The sequence below is a fragment of the Rissa tridactyla genome, chromosome 2, assembly GCF_028500815.1.
Source record: "Rissa tridactyla isolate bRisTri1 chromosome 2, bRisTri1.patW.cur.20221130, whole genome shotgun sequence".
NCBI lineage: Eukaryota > Metazoa > Chordata > Aves > Charadriiformes > Laridae > Rissa > Rissa tridactyla.
The window spans coordinates 46541429-46568275 of NC_071467.1; the positions used below are offsets into that span (position 1 = coordinate 46541429).

At 41.8% G+C, this 26847-nt stretch overlaps 1 protein-coding gene across 4 annotated transcripts in view; it reads left to right on the forward strand.

The window, feature by feature from the left end:
- Positions 1–8537: 8537 nt before the first annotated feature.
- LOC128905057 (ethanolaminephosphotransferase 1-like) overlaps positions 8538–26847 on the forward strand; it is a 57709-nt gene continuing 39399 nt past the window's right edge. The window contains exons 1-4 of one of the 4 annotated variants that reach the window (XM_054190473.1): positions 8566–8622; positions 20120–20217; positions 22157–22214; positions 24466–24534. In XM_054190473.1, the coding sequence (XP_054046448.1) occupies positions 24505–24534 (30 nt within the window). In that variant the 5' untranslated portion in view covers positions 8566–8622; positions 20120–20217; positions 22157–22214; positions 24466–24504. Of the gene's footprint in view, positions 8623–19093; positions 19149–20119; positions 20218–21968; positions 22215–24465; positions 24535–26847 lie in introns of those variants that run through there. The other 3 variants (XM_054190474.1, XM_054190471.1, XM_054190475.1) reach the window with 3 other exon arrangements.

Sequence of the window (26847 nt, forward strand, 5' to 3'; positions counted from 1 at the left end):
CCTCCCTACGGGGTTCTGAGGCCGAGAGAAGCCGCACCCCCGCCGCAGAGCCGGGCGGCCCCTCCTCACAGCGCGGTGGTTGTCAAGGAGGCGTTAACGGCCGCCGCGCGGCCCCACTGGAGAGGCCCCGGTGGCGGGGGCTCGGCGGGGTGGCGGGGCAGGCAGCAGCAGCCGACGGGGTTTCCTGAGGGCCGGCATCGCGTCCCTCCAGGGTGGGCGGGTTCGGGCCGCGGCCCCTTCCTCCGCCGAGCTGGGGGTGCTGGGAACCGGGCGTGCTGCAGCTGGGTCCTCGCTGCCTTTGCCCTGGCACTGCCTGAGGTGGCGGCCCCGATTCCTCAGGTGGAGAGATCTGTGCGAAGGGTATTTGTTGTGGAAGGAGAAGTTCTCCGGCCTGTGTTTGTCTTCCACGTCCTTCATGATACCCAAGTGCATGTAGAAGTAAATCTCAAAAGAATGGCACTGTTTAACACCACACGGAAATAAACAAAGCAGTGGGACCTGAACACTGTCTAGGTGTCTAAGCAAGTAATGCCTAAAGACAACGCAAGACACTTCATGAAAAATATGTTTGCTGTTAATGCATCAATTTAAGATTTTTAACTTCCTAAGCAATGAATAAGCTGATAAATTTACAGGCAAAAAGGGTACAAGGCAGCAGTGTGCCCTTGTAGACAAGAAAGCAAATGGTACCTTGGGTCTCAAAGGTCTGGGGCGCATTAAAAAGAGCGTGGCCAGCAGGTCAAGGGAGGTCATCCTCTCCTACTCTGCCCTGGTGAGGCCGCATCTGGAGTACTGTGTCCAGTTCTGGGCTCCCTGGTTCAAGAAGGACAGGGAACTGCTGGAAAGGGTATAGCAAAGGGCTACAAAGATGATCAAGGGACTGGAGCACCTCTGTTATGAAGAAAGGCTGAAAGACCTGTGTCTGCTTAGCCTGGAGAAGACTGAGAGGAGATCTCATCAATGCTTACAAATACCTAAAGGGTGGGTGTGAAGAGGATGGGGCCAGGCTCTTCTCAGTGGTGCCTGGTGACAGGACAAGCAGCAATGGGCACAAACTGGAACACAGGAAGTTCCACCTCAATATGAGGAAAAACTTCTTTACTTTGAGGGTGGCAGAGCACTGGAACACTGCACAGAGAGGTGGTGGAGTCTCCATCTCTGGAGAGATTCAAAATCCACCTGGTTCATTACTGTCCAGCCTGCTCTAGGTGAACCTGCTTTGGCAGGAGGGTTGGACTAGATGATCTCCAGAGGTCCCTTCCAACCCCTACCATTCTGTGATTCTGTAATGTCAGTGCCAAGGTGTAAGGATTTGAAATTGAAATGCTTTGAATGGACCGTCTCTTCCATAAAATGATAATTGCAACAAACTGAAGGAAAAAAAGGCTGATGGCCTTTGAAAATGTTTTTCTGATACAAGTGGGAACACAGGCAGAAATGGGATAGATAGGGTTTTTTTATTGCTTTTTTATATGCTCTTGAGAAGGTCACTTAGGTTGTCAGTGCTGCTGTTGAGCAGTTAAGAATAATAAACAATCTTTGTAAAATTAGATAGTTGTATCTCATAGCTTAATTAGAATTTGTAAAGCACTTACATTTTGATAGAAGGTACTGTATGACTGCATTTTTGTTATTAGACCCTAATTATGTATATCTATGTCTATAGTTTACAGTTTGTATTTTTTCCAAGGCACCCTGTGGCCAATACCCATCTCACATTCCCTTTATAAAACTGCCACTAATTAAAGTGGATTTTGCAAGGGGAGGAGAGCCAGAAACATCATCATCCAAACCCTATCCTGCCTTTGATTGTTATGTTCAAAACAGAGTTAAAAGCACCGTGTTCTCATCCTTCCAAAAATTTGCAATATTTCTTCTGAAATTACCAGACTGACAAATGAATTCTATTATATATCATCAAAGTGGTTTTCTTTGAAATTTGAAGAAGTATGCTATTGCACTATGCAGTTAAATAGGCTACGTTAGAGCAAAACCGCAGAGAAATATGCGGACCACAGAAGTCTGGTCTGCTTAGTGAATCTGCATTGGGTTTCTTCTGTACATAAACTCCTTCCAAGGATTTCAAGGTGCTTGCATCTGGGAGGAACTTCTATAGAATCCCAAGGAGGTGACCCAATCAATAGATTTCCTTTATTTGTTTTAATGTTCTTCACAAAGAAGTATTGGAATGACATGTAAATAGAGGAAATGGGTCAGAAAACAACCCTGTATATTAGGAATGAAAATAGAGCTGTGATTGTTTTTTAAAATAATATTTCTTCAGAGAAAGAATAATAGATGCCAAGCTTCTTCACAAAAGCTTGAGTTTCATAATACCAGTACCTTACTTTTCAAGTGTGTTAAAAATTCCTGTGCATTATACTTTTGGAAGTCATAATTAATGCAATTGGCTATATAATTTTTGAAGAGCTTTTTTTCATGTATATATGCAAGCATATCTGTGTTTTTGCAGGCTTAAATAATAGTTTGAGTCTGCTTTTTTATATGATGTACTGATGGTGCTCAATATCAAAGGTGCTGCTGCTCAGGGAACATTAAGCAATTTTATACTTTTTGTGGTTTTATTGCATGAAAATTCCATGAAAAATATAAAATTCCTGTTAACAATAAAGCTGGATTTCTTTAGTGAAGTCCAGAAAAGAGCATTTATTTGTCAGTCGATTGCATCAATGTTTCTGAATCCATGTGTAGAAAGAAATTCTCTCCCAAAGAAACAAAATGTATTTTATACAAATGAACAAAAAGATAAGGGGACTTAAATTACTGAAGTTTGGAGAACTTGTTTATATTGATTGAATGTGCCTGTCCTTCGTTCTAACATAGGTTTATGGATTCATTTCCTCTTACGGAGCGTTAAGTTACGTCTCTAAAAGCTTTCCAGTGTATAAAGCCTGGTACGGACAATGTCAAATCCAAACGTAGAGAAAGGTTTTTTGGTTTGAGCCATTTCCTTAGTAAAGTTTTAAAAGTCACAAACATTCTGGCCACTTAACTGGGACGAGGTGGGTGAGGAAAAACTCATTATTTTAGAATCTGTTTTTCAGGGTCATCTGGATTTTTATAAATCTGTCAGGCAAGAAGTGATCCCAAGGCCTAAGCTAGATTGCAGGCAGATCCCCAGTCTAGATCCAAAATAACATTTTCTTCTGTAGATGGTGTTACAGTTTGAGGATTCCAGGCTTTCTCAGGTTTCCTAGGAAACAACAAGAAACACTTTCAGACTTTATAATCCCAAAGCTGCAGTGTCAGTTCCGCTATAAATTAAACTGTACCATTTTACAGCACGATGCCTGGCTGTGCCGAGGCAAGCTGCAGACTTATGGAAAAAAAGAAAAAAATACCCTCAGGGGATGACAGATTTTAGTGAAGCAAATGCAGTCAGGCTCTTACATTCATGCAAATTAAAAATTCATAGCTGATCGTTTAAGAATCAAAAGCAAAAATAGGTTTTAAATGAATCAACATACCCAGGGAGCATCTTTTTACGAGCCCTTGCCCCCAGGCCATGAAGCAACAAGGGGCTCCAGCCTCAGGGGCTTCCCAGTTGCCCACCAGCACAGGGTGGCTGTACACTGGGCATCTCAGCGTCCCACCACCAAGCACGGCCCATGGCATCTTAAAATTGCTGGCTTTTTTATGTCTTCTCCTGCTATTTCTTTGTATTCTGCGCTATAAAAGGACTATGGGTACGTAACTTTCTGACAGATGGTAACATTTGGGAAGCATTTTGCCTACTTTTTATCAGATGTCTCTGTAGTTTAAAGAGATAAATGCAAATAAAATAAGATTTTCCAAGCTGGAACTGAACATCTGTCATCGAAGTACTCTGTTTTGGCTCTAACAGGTGAAAAAAAATAATGCAGGCACATATTCAGAGCTGCAAAAAAGTGGTACTTTTTAAACTTCAGTCATTAGACCAGTTTACTCCCACCAAAGTTCTTCCTCTTAGTTTAATTCAACAAGATTTTAAAATTACTGAGGTACTGACAAACAGCACTTTATAATTTTTAGTAACTTCAGAAACTGAATTTCCTCTTCTAGGTCCAGTATTAATACTACTTTAGCATAATTGGTTCTATCATGTCTATGGTGTACCCTTGTATTGAAGACTTTACAAAGACTGTTCTTGAAAAACCTTAAGCAATGCCATACCCAAGGAAGAAGAATATGTTGAAAAGTGGATGGGGTCTGCTGTCTGTCTACAGTCAAGATGATCTTTTGAGTTTGAAAAGTTCACCTTAAGCACCACTTAAGCCCAACATACCTATACTGCTGAAGGAAAAAAGGCCGATTGGCATGGGTTTGTGTGCATCCACACTGTTCGAGGCTAGCTGCTCCACAGCAGCCTGAAGAGAGCTGGCATAAGCCAAAGCGGAGCTGGGCAGAAGGTAAACCAAACTGAAACTGCAAATGGACGACTGGCTTTGGAACTGGTACTGCAATTTTTGAGGACAGATTTGATCGTTTTCTTGCATTCGGTACCAATGCTAGGTTAAACAGCCATGACTTCTAAACCAGGTTAACAGACTGAGATAATTTTACAGAGTCTGTAACAAGTCGAGCTTCTAAACTGATTCTAGCCACCTTAGAAAAGCTTTCTTCTTTTGCAGCATAGACACCCTGAATATCGAGAGATTTGTGCTAGCCTGTGCAGTGATGGGGAGGGAAGCACTGCCTGAGTCCTACATGTTATATATTCCACGGAAATATAAGGTATCCCACACTGCTCCCTCTCTACCAGTTCCTCCCAGTACATTAGTCCCTTCTTCAGCTGCTTTGGCAGCTAATCATTTGGGGTTTGCTCTCTGCATGATTTCTCTCTGCTTTTTCTTATCTTCTTGAAGTAGGCAGGGATGTACTATTAGATGCCTTCTAGATAAAGACTATTGCATAGCAGGCAGCTTTAAGTTGGGGAATAAACAAGACACTGTCATAAATTATTAAAAGCTGAAGTTGCCGTATGAGGCAGTTTTCCCTATGCAAGAAACACCATAATTATTAATTTATTAACATAACTTGTAGCAGAGAGAGTGAAAACTGGAAGAAACTGGAAGAAAATTCATTCTAAGCCATCCTGAACCCTCATCTCTTTTCCTACCATTTTGATGGATGAAGAATATAACTTGTCTTGATGATTGGTTTCTTTCCTTTCCTGTTTTTCTTTTTTTCTTTTTTTTTAAAATACCATTCATATCTGTGGAACAGTTACTCTTTCCAACTTTTTCTTGCATGTACCAGTGGTACAATGTGTCCTCTCTTACAAAATAATAAATCACTGCTTTCCTCTCAGTGCTACACATAATTAATAATCAGCACTGAAGACCTGAGAATTCACCTATTGATTTCACTGGATTCAAATCCAGCCTTGATTTGTTTTCCCCAGAGCTGCAGAAATCCATGTTCAGGTAATTTACTTAGTAAAGTCTGAACTGTCACAAATATCCCAGCCACAGTTGATAAAAAACTTAAGTTTTTTCTACAGTGAAAGTTAACTGTGCTCTGATTTGGGCTTTTGTCTTAATGTTCATCTCGTTCACACTCAAGGTCATGAAATGGAAGTTTGTTCAGGTTAAAATAGCCATGTACTGGTGCCAGTTAGAGCTCCTCTTTACTCAGGCTACAACTCGTACTCATTAATTTTCCAGAAAGGACACAAGGGAATGTGCTACAGCACTAAGGCTGCTTTCACTGCTCTTCCCACAGTCCTGCATGTAGGACACACAGCTTGGATCGCAGCTCAAACAATTGGAAAAGAACCCTAAACCATGGGATAACCTCTAAACATATACACAGGTGTGCATGGAAACAGTGAGAACATCAGGTGTAGCAGTAAACCACGCGGCTGTGGGTTTTGCTCACACCTGGGCTTGGCTAACCTGGATGCTTGGTCTTAAGGGCCAACGATTTGTATGAATCGTGATGCCTAAATCAAGGACGTTTCTCAAATCAAAGCCTAGCACATGTCAGTATAATTTCCACAGTATTCTCAAATGTCATGTTAGTTGTGTCATAGGTTGCTCAGTGGTGTTCCATATCCAGTCACGGGTCTGTTTTCCTCTCTTCGGTATAGCTTACCTAATGCTGCCTCCTTGGATGTGATCATTAGTAGACACAGAACTTGCTGAGGTACAAATTCATGAAATTACATTTTTACATATATGCAGTCTTTTACATTTTCTGTTTAGTGGAGTATTTATGACAGGGTTTTTTTAAAAAGAGTTTCATTTATCACCAAGACAGTTTTGAGAGACAAACAGGAAATAAAACTCATGTTCTATCTGCTATATCTATATATCTTCTCCATCTTCATAACAGCACATCTTTTAAAATACCTTTAGGGGCCTGCAAAGAGAAAAAATGCTTTGCGATCTTCTAGCTTTCAGAAAAGCAAGCATCTTTTCTGCCACTGTCCATCACACTGCTAATAGCTGTTCAGTCAAATTTCTGCTTTTGTATTTGAGGCTTATGAGTGCTGGAGTTAAGAATTGAAAGTGATAATTATAAAATGGCTTGGTCAGTTTTAGTAATGTACTTGCCTAAAAAAATTGCGCTGAGTACAGTAGTAGTTACGAGTCTTTTCTTAGATACCCCTGTAGTTTAATTCAATAGCATAATACAACCTAAAAACACAATAGTAACAATGAGAGGTGAAGGGGATCCCAAATCAAAATCCAAGGTGTGAACACTAATTAAAATTAAGAGTTGGCTCCTGAAAAATACGAGCTCCAAATACTTTAGCTTTCTTGACTGGAATCAATAACCTGAAGCCAAGAGCTACAGTTCTGGGTTGTTTTCAAGAGCAGAAATTCAGATGCTGCTGCTGGAAGCAGAATGTAGGTGTAAGCACATCTCAAGTGATTAATGTGTAATTAATAATAGAGAACAAGAACCATTGTATACAGTTTGCACTTAGTGATTTTAACTTGTATATCATTCCTATTAAACCTGCACATTTTGTAAAATAACACTGGCTCTTACAATGCATTAGGTGCCTGGAAGAGATCATGGGGTGCGAGTAATGGATTTTAATTGATTTCCTTTCTGGATAGGTTCCATTTGGTGAATAAGATCTCAGACCCTGATGTGTATTCTAATTCTAAGTCTCCTTCTAATAGTGTACAGCAAAGGTAACACAAGGTGTCATGCCATATGCTTAAATGCACTTGCAGCTGAAATATTACTCTTGATGTATTCCAGTCTTTTGCCTACACCAGTGCCTCGTTTCCCTGGAAATCAGAAGATGCAGAACATACTGCAGGCTGATGTGGTATGAAGGACTCTGGTGCAGGTGTTTTAATAAAGGGGCAAGAGGCAGATTATTGCTGGAAAGGAATGCCAATAGAATCTTTAATCCTCAGTATCACCTGTTTCTAAGATGCGTTACTTAAATCACAGAATCATAGAATGGGTTGGGTTGGAAGGGACTTTCCAGATCATCTCGTTCCAACCCCCCTGCCATGGGCAGGGACACCTCCCACTAGACCAGGCTGCTCAAAGCCCCATCCAGCCTGGCCTTGAACACTTCCAGGGATGGGGCATCCACAGCTTCTCTGGGCAACCTGTTCCAGTGCCTCACCACCCTCATTGTAAAGAATTTCTTCCTAATACCTATCTAAATCTACCCTTTTTCAGTTTGAAACTGTTACCCTTTGTCCTATCATTACACTCCCTGACAAGGAGTCCCTCCCCATCTTTCCTGTAGGCCCCCTTTAGGTACTGGAAGGCTGCTCTAAGGTCTCCCTGGAGCCTTCTCTTCTCCAGGCTGAACAACCCCAACTGTCTCAGCCTGTTTTCATAGGAGAGGTGCTTCAGTCGTCTTCGTGGCCCTCCTCTGGACCCACTCCAATAGGTCCATGTCTTTCGTGTGCTGAGGGCTCCAGAGCTGGACACAGTACTTCAGGTGGGGTCCCACCAGAGCAGAGTAGAGGGGCAGAATCACATCCCTTGACCTGCTGGCCATGCTTCTTTTGATGCAGCCCAGGATGTGGTTGGCTTTCTGGGCCGTGAGCACACATTGCTGGCTCCTGTTGAGCTTCTCATCATAACACTGTTTTGTATACTGTCTTCACAGGCACATCTTCACACATGCTATAAACACGGCATCTTTAATACAACTTTAACCACAAAAAAAGTTCCGGGGCCTGATACTGCAACGTTAATTGGATTACGGCTTGCTGTGACCACGGGAGGCTGCTGCAGACCATCCCCAGCACCGAGCGCCGTGTGGGAATCAAAGGTTTATAGAAGATGCTGACGGCAGGCTGCCGCCGAGCCCGCACGAACCTGCCGGCGCCGCGGGGAAACGCCTGGTCCCACGGCCGTGGACGCCCGGGAGAGGCCACCGCCACCGCGGCCCCACGGAGCCCCGCCGCGCCGGCAGGCGAGTGCCCCCGCCGCTGCCCGGCCGCGGGGGCCGGCCCATCCCGCGGGGCGCGGCCGGGGAGCCGCCTCCCGCCCGCCCTCTCTCCCTCATCCCCTCCCGCCCTCTCTCCCTCATTCCCTCCCTTCCGCCCCTCCCGGCGCGCCGCGGAGCACGGCGGGGCGATGTGGCGGTGGCGGTATGTCAGCGATCGGCAGCTGGAGGGATTCCGCCGGTACAAGGTAGGGGCCAGACCCCGGGGGTTTGGGGGGCTGCGGCCGGTCCGCCGGGTTTCGGCGTGTCCGGGCTCCAGAGGGCTCCGGGCTTGCGGGGAACAGTTTGCTCCGCTCCACGGAGCGCCCAGCCCGGCTCTGCCGTCCCTCCGCCACCGGAGGGGCTGCCGGGCTCCTACCTGTGCCCGCAGGGTGCTCGGGACCTGGCCGGGGTCTCCCTCACACCAAGCGAGTATGGGGGTGGGAGCCGTGTGTTTACCAAGCGGCAGGTCGCGGTGGAAACAAAGTTAGCTGGGTTTTAGGTGAGTAGCAACATCTTGAAAAGCCTTGCACCTTTTAAAGAGGCATGGGTTAGGAGTAATTCAGTGTTTCGGTAAGAAAGTGTGTGTTGGTGGTGCTTGTCTGGCTCTACGCAAGTTCTTTGTACGCAGGAATGCTTTGGCTTTGAGAAATAAAAAAGAAAGCCAGGAAAAAAAAAAAGAAAAAGCTGACTTTAAGTAATTTGAATGAAACCTCATGTTTGCAAATAACAGGCCCGCAGAATTCAAGTGAATGGGTGGATCATTAGATATTTTGATTTACCAACGTTATGGTGCAGACTTATGAGGTTCCTGGGTTTTGTTCCCAGGTGCAGGTGGGTTGCAGGGGGTTATCCAGATTTGCTGTGGTTGGGGTGCAGGTGTCCGAGGTGGGCCGTACCACCCTGTTCACGCATCCTCACCCAGCTCCCTGTTAAAAGCATGGGGGTCACACTAGCTTCCAACAGCACAACCCCCAACCTTTTATTTTATGTTCAGTTTCCCAAAGCAGCCCCATCCCCATGCTCCCCATGCTTCTTGCCTTCACCACACACCCTCCCAGCCTGGCCTCCAACCAGGGCATTCGGCTTCTCCCGGCTCCGACCAAATCTCCCTTCCCTGGGCCAGCCGTTTTCTGCCTGTGCACTGCAGGGTGAGTGATGGTGGAGTAACTGTGGTCTCAAGAGCCGTCTCCAGGTCATTTACCAGGAACTTGTTATGCACAGCAGCTTGTTAAAATGTACCAACCTGTTTTGTGCGTCTCTGGTGTGAGTGGGATAAAACATGCTGCAAGCTGCGTCTGGCCACTGGGTGTAAGTTGCGCAGGCCTGTGCTTGAACAGGGGAGCCGCAGTGTTGACTGAGATCACTAGAGGAAAAAAAGAGCTATTTTTAGCATAAGCAGACATTATTATTATTTAACTTTCCTAAAATATTCGAGTTTGTAGTACAAGTACAAGGAACATTTGTAATACATTCTTCCTTATCACTTGAATGAAAGTAGCAGCAAACAAATGCATATGGGGAAGAACCAAAACAAGATTTTTTTTTTAAAAACTTGTAAGCATTGTGTACTACTTATGAATTACAGGGCAAATGATTACCAAAAGATAGAATCACATATGAAAACATTTCAGTTGAGTATATTGAAATTACTTTGGTTTCTTGGGAGCATTGCAAAGGCCAGAAAGTATGTTAGGTAGTTTTCTTAACTGCAGGAATTAGCCAAGACACTTGACAAGTATGTGTTCAACTATGTTCTGGAAAACTATGGTAAGTACAGGTTTTAGAAAGATGAAATCAAATAGTCAGTTCTCTGTTACCCAAGGTGACTCGGGACTGGGGCATTCTGGAAATAAATAAATGAATCCAAATGACACAGGTTTCACCCTGGGAAATCCAGCTGCGTGAGGTCAGTGCTGCCGAGCTGGTGGGGTATCTGCACTGTCTGCCCGGTGCTCCAGGTTGCAGGAAGACAAGGCAGGTGAAAGTAGCTCTGCTCATTCCCAAAGCACTGCTCACAAGGGTTAAAATCCTCCAAAAATGCAAAAGAAGTGCAGGAAGGAGAGGCAAGGAGACACTAATCACTGCCACCATCTCCTCCCCGCCTCCCCATCTCACCCTCCCATGCTCAGGGCTGCTACCACCACAGCTTCTCACCACCTGCAAAACTTGAGACATGTTCTTCAACCTCTTATTGCCCTCCGGCTGCCATCTCCTCCGTTCTCCCCTTCAGCCTTGGGCATTACCTCATCCTGCTCCTCCAGCTTCCCAGCCCTGCTGAGGTGATTGCTGCCGCCTTTGCTGCCGAGTCAACAGGACTGGCACTAAACTCAGATTACTGTGCCCAGGAGACACAGGTTACCTCTTTCTACAACCACTTGGACATCTCTGTAGCATGTTCCCTGGTGGACCCATCTCTAGAGTGCAGTGGAGGGATGCACAGGTTGGCCCTGTGAAAAGCTGGATAATCTCTGGAAGGATTTATTAGCACATGTTCAATATTTGGCTAAAACAATTAATTGCTTCCAGAGCTAAAGTGTATGTAGGAAATGAGGTAGGGGCAGCCATCCATCTCTGAGTTGTGCACCACATTGCAGCATTGTATCTGCACTAGTATCACTAGCTCAATGTGCTCCACACTTTGCACAATTTATCTGCAGATAACTGGGAGCTGATTGTAACGCAGCTTAAAAGAATAATTTGTGTAATCATAAGGTCAGTTTTTGCCTGAAAAAAAAATACTGCTCAGTTTTCAAAATTTTCACACAGCTGAACTCATTTCTCTGCCATGAATGCCGCAATTGTATGTCTTGGGCACTGTCTGTCTCCTGTTCGCAGTTGGAGGAGGTCCTTGGCAACAAAACCAGTGCAGTTCTGTGCAAAGGGAATGGCAGACCTAATGAATGCAAAGACTTCTGCACCCTTTAGTGTCATCAGGTGTATGTATATTTTGCTTTTGAAGCGAGTTTCTCCCAGTTACCAAGCTTTGGTTTATAACACAGAGTGACCCCAGAGCACACAAAATGCATTCCCTTTGTATGAACCCAAACCAGGTGTGCTAGGAATGCACAAGTACCCCCAGTACATTCAGTCCGTAGTATCATGCTGGAACCAGTTGAGCGTAAAACTGCCTGAAACCCTTGTAGCGTGGACATTGGATCCTTAGGGCTAGCTATTTCACTTTACAAATCTGTTCCTGTTCGTTCTGAGTGTTAACGGAGATTCAGAGACTCAGTTTTCCTTTTTCTGCTCAAAAGCGCACCAACAACAGGTGGGGATGTGTCGATGAGACAGTTCAGATGGAATCCTGGGTGTTGCTGCTGTGATAATTCTGCCATCTTCTCGCCTGTGGGGCAGGTGGGCAGGTTCTGGTTTCAGGAGAGTTGCATGCTCAGGTGATTTGCTGCATCTGTAGAGCAGCTGATACTTGGATTTTGTGCTGTTCCCTAGGATCTGGAGTGACACAGCCAAAATGCTACAACCAACTGCAGTTTTAGGGCTCGGGTCATGTCATTCCTACTTTTATGTTTCTGTTATCAGCACTTTGCAGTTCTAGAGGAGCGCCCATGGAATTTCACAGCTTCCTTCTTTCCACCTCTTCGGGTTTCTGTTGGAAACAAGTAGCTCAGGGACAGTCAGGTGATGAGTACAAATAAAAGCAGAATGTGGTTCTTTATTTTTATCCTCCTCTTCTCAACAGAATGATGAGCTCTTGTTGCCATTGCCTCTTCTCATCACTCTGATCTTAGGATTTCCCTTGCAAATCTGCATTGAATCAGCTTTTCTACAGCACCTATGCGCGGAGGTTTTCCAAGCCAGAAAACTTGGATGCCTTGTCCTCTTTCAGAATAAAACAGATCTAAGGAAAAGCTATAGAGGCTTGACTCAAAGAATAGGCCTTGGAAAATATGATTTGAAAAATCAGAGATGACATTAAAAACAAAGGTCTAAGATTCCACATTTTCATCTTGGTATGTCCACGCTATTTCTGTCCTCTAAGCCAATTTTTAGAGGGTAACTCCCTGTGCAGAGAAGGGGGAGGGCAGTGATGAGGTATACGTGGTTTCATTTGAGTAAGACTTCTGATATTGTCCCACATTCTCATAAGTAAAGTAGGGAGAGGTAAGTAAGATTAAATCAGTGTAAAATGGAAGCACATTACTCTAAAGAGTAATTTTAAGTTCTCGGTCAAAGTAGGAGGTTCTATCAAATGGGATCCTACCTACAGAGCTGTCTCTGTCTCGGCTCTATTGCTGTTCAATACTTTCATTAATTAACAGAAGGGAGACTACACTCTTGTAAAATTTTCATGCGATACTAAAACACTTTGAAGAATAGGCTTATGATTTAAAATGTTCTTGAAAAAGGGATATAATGGCCAGAAATCAATATGAAGAAATTTGGTAAACAAGCTACAATGCTTAAGGGAAAGAAAATCAACATTTAGAACACAAAATAAGAGACAACAGGCTGCAAAAAAAATACCTGGGGATCAGAGTGTCAGCAGCATTGTGGCTGTTATAATAAAGAGAAAAAAAGCTATTAAGAGTGAAGAGTCATAGATATGTCAAAGGGTTACATATACTGCTGTAGCTGATGTACTTATCGGGCATCAGCTGGAATAACGTGTCCTGCTTTCTTTGGCATACAGTTTACAATCCACAGAATGGCATTAGGAATATTAAGTGACTTAGAAAAGATGAGAAACAGTCTGAGTACTGTGGGAGTAAGAGCCTAACAGCCAGTTATTCTTCAAGCATGCCCTTTTAAAGAAAGACAATACGTAAGTTTTGGCTGCGCAAAGAGGAATTGAAGGCAGATGCTGTGTCAGTCTTGTGTTGATAAGGGTATTTAAGTGCCAGAACAGGTACTAAGGGGGATTGTGCAATCGTTTTATCAGTCTTAAGAAATGATTCGATTTTTCTGAGGGACGATCTACAGTCTAGTACTGAGTGTTGATAAGCAGGTGCTCATACCTTTTTTAGCAAAGTTTTGGATAATGTGTTCTATTTTAACCTGCTGACATGGTCATTTATTGCAAGCAATTACCTCATGGTAACTTGATCTGCTTCCTGAATGTCTACTAAACGTGACCCTGCATTAGGTGAACGCGCTGGACTAGAAGACCTCTCAAGTTACATCCCAGCCCTCATTTTGGTAGGTTCGAGAAACAAGATCAGACGTATGATGATCACGTTGCAAGGCTGGATTTTTTCTCTCATACTGACTTATACCAAAAGAGCAAAGCGTGTTGAATATGATCTAGCGAATTACTTTCTGGAAGTTCAGAATCGGTACAGATACAAGACTGGATTTCGGTTAAGTCTTTAGGCATTTCTAAGGCTACCTGTGTAACTGTGAGACTTAGAAACATAATGGGTTCTGCTCACGTTATTGACCAGTTTTGCTTTCAACTCCAGTAGCACAAGGATTTTCATGATTTTGAAAATTTAGGACATGAGACTTTCATTTGCATATTTTTCTGGAACTTTTTAGGAGACAGTTAATACTGTTCATGATTGCACGTGGACAATTTTGTATGTGTTGAGTACATACATTACATGTTTATTAGATAGTGGTTTTGCAGATGGTATTTTAAGGGTTTTTTTTCCTAATTTTTATCACCAGTTTTATCTGCTGTAGTTAGTTTTTTTACAACCACCTCAGTTTAATAAAGCCCTCGAATATCTGAGGCAGTGAAGACTAACATTTTCTACCTTTCATAAAACCAGTCAATCAACAGCCCACTCTTCTACAAATAAAACCTTGCGGTCTTCTTCGTATTACTTTGATGGATCGGAAGACTGGGGTTGTAATTAAAAGTTGTTGAATAATATGTGAAATAAAACAAATCACTCATTACCCCTACATTTTCTGTTACTGTATTCATGTGCAGAAGAGTTGTGGGCCAACTGAATTACACAATTCTGAAAGACTGTCTTCATGTGCACACCATTTCTTATTCCTCATCCTGTTGTAATGGTAGCTGACATAATGTAGGATTTCAAGAGCTCTGTAGGCATTACTTTCCTTCCACATATCATATGCTAATGCTAATGAGCCAACAACATAGTGAAATCACATCACAGAGATGTTGCATTTGATATTACTTGCCGCAGGACTTTTTTCCCAATGATGGTGTAATTGTACATGGTTTTGAGTGACACATTATACCCATGAATTTAAAAAGGTTCATTAGATCACTTTTGGGACAAATACACTGGATATAGAGAGTTGTATGCCTTGTTGAGTCTCATAAAAGTGCAAACACCAACTACATAATTTCATTTTATTGCTTTATCAAGAGATGTTACTGTTCTGAAATTCTGTTGGATTTTTATGTGTAGGATATGCATATATACACATTTATGTATTCATATGTATTTATTTTTGTTTATTCATCTGTGTTTTAATAGAAGGCTAATTGCAAAGATGTAGCTGTGATTTGGATACGGCTTATTTGTTATAAATCTAGGGGAACCATTCTTATAAGCATTGTTTTGTAGAGGGAGGAACTGGGTTTTTGCATCTTTCTGTGAAATATCTCCTCTCTTGTGCATCAGGATACTAGATAACACAAGTGTTTAGTGTATGTGGTACAGAAGCCCTGTTTAGCATCCCTCATAAAAACTGCAATCCACTTTTAATCTGTCTGCCTGTTTGGGCCTAGAGCAGTTTCTTCGGGTTCCCCAGAGATTTAGGTACAGACAGCTTCAGCTGCGTGGGAATCCAGTCTACTGTTTGATCTTTAAAGGGCTGCTGGCACCTCCGAAAACACACATGTTCGTACATGCACACAAATAAATGTAGCACAGAATCCTGCTGTCGTTTCCTTTACCAACTGTATAAGACCAGTCTACACAAAAAAAATACACAGAAATCAACTTCCTCGCCATGTTAGAGCTTCTTTGAATAGGGATGGTCAAGGATCTTTTTGTGCAGTTCCTTGAGAGTCTGCAATTTTTGGTTTTTAGCAGGATTTTTACTTTTGCCAGTCTGGGCCAGCCTCTGCCTTTGCCCCTTTACGGCAACAAATGTGCATCTGCCTTCTGTTGTCCCTTGCTCAATATTTTGTTCTACCTCTGTGTTCTTTTCCATCATTTTGGCTTGGTTGTTAAGTGTTTGAAAGTGTCCCATTAAACAAAGCCTTTTCCTGAAGACAAATTAAGCAGCATACTTAATATAACTACTGTCGATTGAAAAATGGTTGCTGACTTCCAATGTTATCCCCTCTTCACCTCTTCTTGGTCTGCGTGCTTACAGTCCTGTGAGTAAAGAATCAGATCTATCTAGTCTCATGTAGCGAGCAAGAACCTCACTGTTGGGGGCAGCATATTATTATGACTACTTGCCCCGAAATATGCTTCTCAGTTGTGGTGTGGCTCTGATGTCTCTCGTAGATCCCACAGTTCAAGCATAGCTAGTCAGCAGATCTGTGATCCATCAGCCCTTTACTCCTGGCAAATGGGATTGTGGTAGACAGAAGGCTGAACACCAGCCCTTGGCGTGCCCTGGCAGCAAAGAAGGTCAACAATATCCTAGGCTGTATTAACAGTAGCACAGCCTATTAAGTAAGGGGGAAGTAATTATGCCCACATCTAGAATGCCGTGTCCAGTTTTGGGTCCCCAATACAAGAAAGACATCAACATACTGGAGCAAGTTCAGTGGAGGCCACCAGGGTAGTTGGGGCTGGAGCACTTGTCCTGTGAGGGGAGCCTGAGGGAATGGGGCCTGTTTTGCCTGGGGATGAGACTGCTTCAGGGGCACCTAGCAGCAGCCCCCCAGTACCTATGGAGAAGTCCTTGAGAAGATGGAGCCAGGCTTCTTATGACAGTGCATGGTGGGAAGACAAGAGAACGGGCACAAGACATCTTCACGCTGGATGTAAGGAGAAAATTTTCCCCAGGAACACAGTAAGGCAGTGCCACAAGCTGCCCAGGGACATTGTGCAGTCACCATCCTTGGAGCTTTTCAAGACCCAACTGGATAAAGCACCAAGCACCTGGTCTGAGCTCATGGCTGAGCCTACTTAGAGAAGGAAGCAGGACTAGAGGCCTGCTGAGGTCCTGAATAATCCTGTGATCCTAACCCACAATTCTGTGATCTTGAGGCAATGGCACTTCTCTGCAGGCAACGAGATGTGCCACTAGCAGGCATGACTCCCTAAGAGGAGCCTGTCCCAACACACAACTACACCTGCCCCATGACCTTATCGACACGGGTTCATACATACCTCTATTAAGTGACAGGATGTGGTATGTGGCCCAATGCATTCAGGATTCCCGAAAATGAGGAGGTCTGAATGATGAGTTTATGTCTACAAAGAAGCACCGACAGGACAGCAATTTATGTAATAACCACTTCCTAGCAACTTAGTAATACCATCAAGAATTGTTGAGTTGTCCAAACCGTCATACCAGGTTTTGAGTATTTTCTAGGAGTAGTTTAAGATGGAAGGAAAATTTAACCATATTTCCTAGCCATAGGTATGCACAGGCTAATGGAACTGAAGGGGACAAAGTTAGGGAGGAGATAACTGCTCAGGAGCCCAGCTTGAGCAGCCTCTTCCCTCACAGTGCAGCCACCTCCAGCCCTGGCACAGGCAGCGCAAGCATCAGTTGATAGAGTCCACAACCTCAGACCCACAAAGAGACAAGCATTTGCATCTGAGGATGCAATTACATGCCCACCACTACCTACTCTTTTCCAGGCTAAATTACAAACCCTGTTCTTCAGTTTCTATTCATATGTTATACTTTTCAGCCCTAGATCTCTTAGAGGCTTATAACTCCTGGACTTAGGTATCCATGATGTAATCAAAATATAGATATAAGGATGCGGGGAAAAGGCAGAGTAGTCCAAACTATTTAAGCAATAGGAAATCCAAAATCCAAGCCATTATTTATGAATAATTAACTAAATGATGATACAACCTGAAGTAATTTTATTATTAGAAATAGCATGATTGTGTTTTGGAATACATCAGCACTTTTAAACTGCCGAACAATTGGTATTCATTTGGCAACCACAATATTATATATATTGTTGTATATTGTTGTCTTATAGTGTACTTCTCTTCTTTCCCTTTGTGAAGCTTTTGTTAAAACCCAAGACTGTGTTCCATAACATCTACAAACCTGTAAAAACATATATAAAGTAGAATTGAAAACCACGTGTTAAATGTATTCTAGGAATCTGAAAGGTGGATGGAAAATTGTTACCAGATGTATCGCTGTTTCAGTATTTTCTTTAATTTTTGTGGAGTTCCAGAAGTGTAAGATACCCCAGAGGCAAAGTTCCTGTTGCCTAAGTGTGAAATAACTTGCCCAGAAGGGAGAGTTCCCACCAAGCTTTCTGAAGTAGCGACTGGTTCACACCCTGGATTGGGAGGGTCATTTTGCAGCCTTCAAAACCGCAAAAAACCGTTGTCTAATCCAAAGGAGAATATTCCTGTCCTGATCCATCATCATTCCTCCTATCCCCTTTTCTACCAGTTACAAAACACAGGTACTGTGAAACTGCATAATCAAAGAGGAGATGTGATAAAAGAGGCCATAGGAAGGCATTGATAGCTGTCAGGGTGTGATGATGGCTGGGGCAGAGGTGGCCCTGGGGCGGCAGGGCAGGGCCTGGCAACTTGTCCTGTCCCACCGGCAGAGGCCGAAAGCTCCCAGACACCAGGGCTGGGACCCAGCTGCTCCCCTCAGCAGCGTCTACCCATGGATGCCCGAGGAAGGGGATGCCAACTCTTTACTGGCCCTGGGAGGGATGGCTGGGTCATACATGGTAGACAGTAAAACCTCATCACTTGCTTAAATCTTTTTTAGTTTATTTCTAATATACGCTGTGGAACATCAGTTTTTCAAACCTCTTCCATCAGTAGATCCTTCAAAATTTTCCATCCGAGATGTAGGTCGCCATGTATATGTATAGGCCAAATGATGACAAGCTCACATTTATATGTGCTGGAGAAGCGAACAGTAGATGTCCAGGTGGCATTGTGGAAATATGCCATCATGCAAATATTGTGGAAAACCATTCTGCAGAATTATTATTTTCAATAGATCACTTGTTTAAAGACCATAATTTTGCCTATTTTTAATTTGATGTATTGATTCTCAGCTGGTTTAGGCCGTCTTCAGTTATCTTCATGACAAGTTAATTTAGGAGGAGGAGAAAATTGTTTCATTCATTTTGAACAGATGTAAATGACTACGGGTTCAAAGGCCATTTAAAACTTTGATAGCACTTTAAAAGTTTGATAACACTCTGAACCAGTTTTAGAGGGATAATTTATGTGGAATAAGACGTGGGGAAACCTACTGCATTTCAGCTGCTCTCATTTTGGTGCTTTCCCCACAGAAAATACCTTATCCTTTTACATTTAGGTAGAGGTTACCTCAATCCATCAAATACTCATCATGAGGTAATGACATGCACAGGTACATCTGGTGTGTTGCATTGCGAGGCAAACACTTGGTTATTTTGTAGTAACTTCTTTACGTGTTTTTACCCTCTTTGATCGTTTGCTCTTTTGTCAGGTATTGCTCACCAATAGATAGAGATTTTTTTCGCATGGGTAACACAAATATGATGAACACATGACTTAAGAGGAGGTTGGTTCCCCAAGCCTGTGGGACCATTGAGTCATTAGAACATCACCACATAGGTACAGCTGTGGCTCTTCCGTACCTGTGCCTGACCTGGCTGAGTTTGCTTGCAGGAAAAGGGCAGGTATGACAATATTTATGTTCTTCATCCAAGTCCTTATGTCATCGTTAGACAGTTCTCATGTTTTCCATGTGGGAACTGCTAGTGTATTCTTCCATAACAGGCATCTAACTTCTTAAGAAATATTCGAGGGATCACAGAACCATATATTCAATATGCTGCAAGCTAAACCATGATTACTCTCTGATATATAGCCGTTTTAAACATTAATTTGTCTGGGAAAGAAACTTTTCAGCCTTTACATTTTTAATAGACTTCTTTTATCTCCTTTTGTAAAAGTGAACTGAAGTATAAAGTTAAGCTAATATGGGTAGACTTTATTTGAATAAACTGGTAATGCTTATACTTAAATTATGTATATAAATATGATACCTCTAACAATATTGTGGCTGTATCCTTTGCTATATACTCTTAGGGTGAATCACAGCCCATCTGTGCCTCAGTCTTCCAGAGTATACAATGGAGATGACAAATCCCGTGCTGATTCATGAAGTTAATGAAAAATTAAAATTGGCTGATTTCTGGGCAGGAATGTGAAGTGTTGCAAATGTGTTGGTACTAATATGAAATTAAAACCTACAGAGTCATTTTGATGCCAACAATTTGAGTCTAAACAATTCAAAACAGTTTTACTGCATATCTCTGAATGCATATGGCTGTATGGCACAGTACAGTGCTACCTGCAATAAGATAATTTAAATACAGGAAAGCAATAGTACCATTCATCTTGTATTTAGCAGTGCAGACCTTGGTCACTGCGAGTGCTTTTGACCCATGAGTGGGTTGGCTCTGCTCTGACACTCCAGAACAGTCGTCTGTCTTCTGTGTAGCCAAAACTTTGCTTTGGCGCATTTTTCTTTCCTTTGTTTTTCCTCAATTACTTTTTCTTTCCTTACTCTTACTTTTCTTAGTGTTTATACCTTTTTTTCCCCTTCACCTTAGTCCTCTCATCTTTCCTCTTCCCTCTGACACAGCTGACCGTACAGACGCTGCGTCGGATCCCCTGGATGGAGATTAAGATGCAGAAACACAGAGTAAAAGTAGATTTTACGTCTGCCACCCGAGTCAACATGTATGTGTGCACGTGTGTCTGCTGTCTCTATTCACATTTTTAGCTTTGCTAGAAGCCATTATTAATGCAGGGAGGGAAAGCAGATGGCTTTCAAGGAGATATCAGCCATTTAAAAAAGAACAGCAGAAGTATTTTTGAACTTGGGGGTAAGATGGAGATTGATGCCATTTTTCCTATTCCCTGACTACTGCTGTTCCCTCCCAACTGTTACAATGTCTTTTAAAAATAATTAACAGAAGCTTTCTGATTAGTCCAAGCGCTTCTTCTTTGTATGACAATCAAGATCCCTTTTCTAGTTGTATACAGTATATATTTCTAGTTGTACATATATATATGTATGTATTTCTAGTTGTACAGTTTCTAACTGTATCAAGCTCCCAGGATGATGATTGCATGACCAACAGGTGTCAGAAAATTCCCATATGGGACTCAGCAATGGACGGGAGCTGGATTCAGGATCTGGATTCAGGAAGGCATGGATTGGGATCAAAGGCAGACAAACAGATAGAGTTCTCCTTGGATGCTGGCCATTGCAGAAAGAGGGATGAGCTTTGATCCCTCAGCTTTTATACTGAGCATGGGGCAGCTGGGATGGAATACCCTGTTGGTCAGTTTTGGGTCACCTGTCCTGTCCGCTCCTCCCCGCAGGTGTGACCTCTCTATGCTTTTCTGCTTCCGATTCTCAATGGGGCAAATAACAAAGTTAGCTGACCTTGGTTGTTAGAGCAATAAGTATAAGAGCGAGCCTCTCTGCATACCATTCTTTGGCATCAATTATAAAAAATCAGGTCTTATCACTCTGGGAGCAGGCTACGGTCTTAAAAACATGCCGTTAATTTCAGAGAGTTCAGTTAGTTGGAAGAGGTTTAGCTGAAAAGTGGAATTACTGAACAGAAAATCGGTTCTGTTTTACCTCAGACCAGGACACTAGGGCAGAAAGTGTTTGCTGGGGAGTGCTAAGCACTTGTATCAGCCTTGCGCTTAAAAACCTCCAACAGGTTTATCCTCCACTTCTGTCTTTTGATGTAAGTGCCCTGAAAAGGACAGAATTAAGCAATAGCAAATGGCAGTACTTTTTTTACATCAGGTTCGGTGCGCTCTCGCATTCATGTTCGTGTTACTTAGTAATTTGCTTTTCTGAGCAGCCGTGCACATTAAACTCCTGAGGATTTCATGGCCTTGAGGTTAGTAGCTTCTTGGGAGCAGAGCAAAGCAGAGTGTTAAACGGTATAGCAGACTTTGTTTTTCAAGTTTTATTTTTGCCATGACAAAAAACTAGCAGAATGCTTTTTCCATGGGTGTTTCCTTTGGTCTGGCTAAAACAGATCACTGACGAGGGAAGAGCACATTTCCATTCTTCTGCACATCTGCTGAATGTTCCTTCCCCGCCTAGAGGACCATGGTTCAGCCATAGACATAGGAATGAGCAGAATGACGTTTCTTGAAATATCTTTAGGTGACAGAAGCTGGCTGTAATTTACTTTTTTTTTTTTTTATATAAGGACTGTTTTGATTTTTGGTGCTTGACTTTGGAAACAGTCAAGCGAACAAAAAGCTGACTGTGTCTTATGTTCATGTCTGTGATACAAAGATACGATATGCTGGAAAACTACATAATCTCTTACACTTCTTATATTATATCTCTTATATTCTCTTATATATAATTTTTTAAATTCCTATATAATCTCTCTTATTTTCTATGTAAAAAAATAATTTTAAAGAAATGAGATTGTTTTTCCTTTTTTTCTCCTGGGAGCAAGTGATAGTTCTGGACAGCTAGTGAGTACTTTGGGTAGAAAGCCTCATTTTACTGTTGTTATTTAACGAGCATTTTGTGCTTTTTTTTTCTGACTTTGAAGGCTTGGGGTGGAAGGGAGAATGAGATAGCCAAAGCAGGAGCAAAGATCCCATATTTTGACTTTTGTGCGTTTTTATCCAGGTATGGATTTGCTGGTCAGCAAATTACCACCTCACATACTCTATGAATACCAGCTGAGGTAAGGAAATGGGCAATAGCTACAGAGAAATGTTGGGCAGAATCTTGATTACCTGGAACCTGAATAGTGCTAATGGATACTTTGAATTTTCTTAATTTTCAGTGGATTTCCATAGTTCTCATGTGAATTAAGTACTACCTGACTGTTCTATTGGCATAAGTATTGTATGGCTTGGTATTATTGTTATTTTTGGCATAAATGTAAGCAAAGCCCACAGACAGTTCAAACAGGGTTAATTTGCATGCAAGCATCAAAAGATCAATCAGTTGTAATAATCAATGTTTGAAAGATGCAGTATCAAATACAGCATCTGGAGCTGCAGATACATACAGAACAGTGAAAACTTTTGTTTTACCTGCAAATTCATTTTTTCTGAGCTAATGTTTTTAAGAATTGCAATATATATTCTGTCAGAGAAGCTGTTGGTGACAGGATTGTTTCATGTTTTAAATAATATAGGTATCAAAAGCAGAGAAAAATTATACACTTAAGTGACATTTCCAATATTTTTAGAAAAAAAAATCAGTGATGTCCACTTCACTAAACTGTACTTTTTATTCCTATTTTATTCCATACTATTATGGAAAGTTAGTCTGCCCAGTAGCTGTTAGGTGATTTCTTGGATAGTTGCCAATAAGTATTCACAACATGTAGCTGTGTTATAATAATTTTACAAGTATGCTACATTTATTGTCTGTGATTAAAACTCAACCACAAATAACAAAATAACTAAGCAAATGCTTTGTTTTGTCCGGAAAGTAATTAAAGCATATCCTTTGTATGCAGATAGAAAAAGGAAATGTGTGGAAGAGTTCTTAAGCGCTCCGTAGCCCGATATCCTCAGACAGATTAGATGAAGGGTCATAGGCTGTGCATTCGAAGGCTGAGGCGTGCTGCGTTCATCTTTTGTCCCGCTTGCACTTGTCCACTGAAAGCTCTTAGCTCAGGTGTGTGCCTGTTAAGTGCGGGTGTAAAAGCTTGGAGAACGGGGATACTGAAGCTGCGATTAATCTTGCCAGACTTCAGTCACCTAAAAGATACCTAAGTTTAAGACAAGTGTCTAAGCTCTTTTGTTAATTAATGACTTGAAACAGGTACTTCCAGAGTGCAGTCTTGTCCAAAGGGTAGCTGGCAAAGGGAGGTCGATAAATTAACTATAGAGCGAACAATTAGCTGTTAGCTGAAGTTAGGTGAAATGAAAGCCTCTCTGTCATTGGCTCTTCTGCCTGTGGACAGCTTGGACAAATTGTAGTCTAACGCATCCCTATCTCATTCTCATTATCTGCACATGATGTTTGGATAATGCTGTATATAGATATAGCTGAATCTTTATGTGAGTCACATGCATCATGCTAACAACAGAAACCATATGTGCACTTTCAAAGTCCAAGAATTTCTTAAAGAATTATGTGTACCACCCCAATGATGCCTGACTTCTTCCACCGTGGACCCGCTGGGGCTCAAGAACGTGGCTGTGAGTGGCTTTATCAGTTAAGGTCGTTCTTCTGCAGATTGTTCTGTGTTCTGCAGCCTCAAGGCAGGATAAAACTTGATACTGGCCTCTGAGGAGAAAGGGTAGACAACAGCAATCCGGGGTAGGCTCAGATTTCTGGAATATTTTGTTTGCCAAAGATACAGATGTGTACTTGTTGAAATTTATGAAACATGTATAATATTTTTACAATATAGGGAAACTTTGTTGTGGTAATGAACTGTGCTATTTTAGAACTTATTTTTGTAGTAACATCGCCTTACATGAATTAGCATAGTGCAAATGCAACTGTTATACTATGTAGAAAGCTGTGTATCTCTGCGAGATAATATTGCACCTATGACCATATTCCATATGCACTATCGGTGCTACATATTAGCAATGAATGCTGCTCAGACTATGGATTACTGGTAGTGCAAATAAAAGTATTAAATCAAACATACAGTAGAAATGTGGAATCTTATAGGATAATTTGTAAAATGAATAAGAATTTAAAAGTAAAATGGGACTACAGAACTGTTTGCCATTTCACCAGCTTAAAACCTTGGTGTTAGTACACAGCGTTGTTAACAAGGTAATTGGAAACCAGGCCAGTGCTTTTAAATTGAATTAAAACTGTATGAATGGTCATCAGAATAAAATAATTTTACACCAGCCACACTCAAGAGTGATTGTTTTTAGATGCTGAAGGATATACAGTGGTGGAAAAATACGCATTGTTCAGTGCTTTGTTTAACATGTTTGCTTCTTTCTTCACAGTACAGTGCTGTGGATACAAATCCTTTATCTGTGTATATTATGCAGCCCATCTGGAACAAAATTATTAAGGTAAGAGTTTTATTTAATCTTACATGATAATGGAAGGATTTGTTCTAAATGCAATCTAATTTGATTAATAAATCTGAAATGAAGACGTGTAGAAAAGAAATCAAATGTTACAGGATATATAGCTATATTTAAGATGAGTATGGTTGGATTTTGAGTGGGGTTTTTGTTAGAAAAATAAGGATGGGTTTTTTCCCGATCTCTATACGAAAGGCATCTGTTTCATTTTTACATCTTTCATTATTACATCTTTCATTAAACAGCTTTGCAGACACTGAAGGGTTTACTTAGTACAAATTATTTTTGTGCAGCATATGCCGCCTAACAACAGCACGGCTTTATCTCTGTGCTGTGCACATGATTTTATGCAAGTGCTGTCTCTTTTTCTCCCAAGGGTACTTGCTCCAGGGAGCGAGGCGTTTCTCTAAGAAGCTGAAAATGAGAGCGGTTGCCATGATCACCATAACGATTGGAAGATGGCATCTCTTGAATGCATTATGATCTGCAGTTCTTAAAAATAAAACTGCTCACAATTAGTTTTGCTCTTGTCGGCAAAAAAAAAGGGCTGTACCTCAAATAATTATGAACTGTATTGATGTCCAAGGAAGCAACGATTTCTGCATCTGCCTCTTAAATGGAAATCTTTAGATTGGAGCAGATTGGAAAACAGATCTTTATGCAAACAAAAGAGGATGAATGTGGTCAGAGTGCTATTGGATCTGCCATCTTTGGGTTCTGTAATTCAGGTATTGCTTGATATTGCAGGAAAATCATAATCTCTCATTCATAACCTCAATGTAACTTCATGAAAGTGTTTATCGTAGAACCATAGAATGTGTTGGGTTGGAAGGGGCTCTTAAAGGTCATCTGGTCCAGCCCCCCTGCAATAAGCAGGCACATCTTCAACTAGATCTGACTTTGGAATTAAAAAACAACCCGAGCAAGGTATGAAACAAAAGCAATTCAAAGATGGGAAACTGAAGTCAGTAATTCAGTTCAGGGAGACTGCTCATGTTCCCATCATAATATCGAGGAAAGCAAGGAGGCAGAAAAATCCCCCCAGCACTCTGGAGTCCTGAGCGGAAGAGGAGCAGAGGCTTTACTGTGCACTTGCACTTTGGTTTAGGAGATCCACGGGTATTCATCTGCCATCAGTGAAGGGAGAGAATTATCAGCAAAAAACTTCCTTTGGAGATAAGTTCTAATTTTTTTTTCTAATGATTTTTTAAATTAATGATTTTTTTTGAACCTCCTTAAATTTTAGCTGAGCATGATTTTGTTCGCTTCTTGCTGGAGGAGAACCCAAACCAGAGCACAGGACTGAAAACTTCTTCCAAAAACTGGGAGATCTGAGTACAGAACCAAAGACCAGAGCCGGTGCTGTCTGTACTTCGGCATTTTGTTCAGCGTGAGCCTTGAAGATAGAGCAATGAATGTTCTGGTTTGCCTTCTGGTGCAAGGGTGTTACAGCATAATTCTCAGTGATGCATCACAAGGAATTAAAGGGAAATTATATTGCTCTCAGCTTTTGTAGTGGTCATTCTGACGTTAAAAGATAACTGCCAGGTAAAGTCAGAGTCCTGCGGAGGAGCTGGGAATGCACAGCTGCAGAGGGGAAAGCAATGTGTATGCAATGGCGATTGCAGTAGAGTCCTCTTGGTTGCTCTTAGAGGTAAAACTGAGAACTGAGGGAGCGCCAAACTTATTGGCCAAAATTCAACTGTTTGTAAAATATTAGTAGAAACTGGGGTTGCTAGGATGGTTGTGTTCCTGGCTGGGTCCTGAATCCAGATGTGGCAGTAACTGTTGTCCCAGGCTCAGTCCAAGAAAATTCTGCTCATCTCTTCACCAAAAAATACTTTTTTTTCCCCTCTTGAATTGTAAGTAAAATAGTGGTATCATAATAAATGGGATCAAATCTTATTTTTAGAAGGAGAAGCCTTGAATGCATTTACTCAAATTGATTTTTTTGTAGCTTGAACCTGTTGTATGCATTATAACTGGGATATGAGTGTGATCTGGAATATAAAATTCAGTGATCTAGCATATAATATTGAATTTACATTTTACAGTATATCATCTTATTTCTATTTAAATAGAACAATGCATTGCAAAAGTGAGATATTGTAAAGCTAGGGTAATTTTTTAAGAAGAAATATTGCATCTAACCCTTTCATTCAAAGTTGGGCTTCTTGATGACTGGGAGAAGTAATTTCTCTCAGTTCAGACATCCTAATACATCAATTTACATAAGATGGCAGACAGATATGAATCAATAATCTTTTCAGTTCTAATCTGGTGAAAATAAGCATTCCA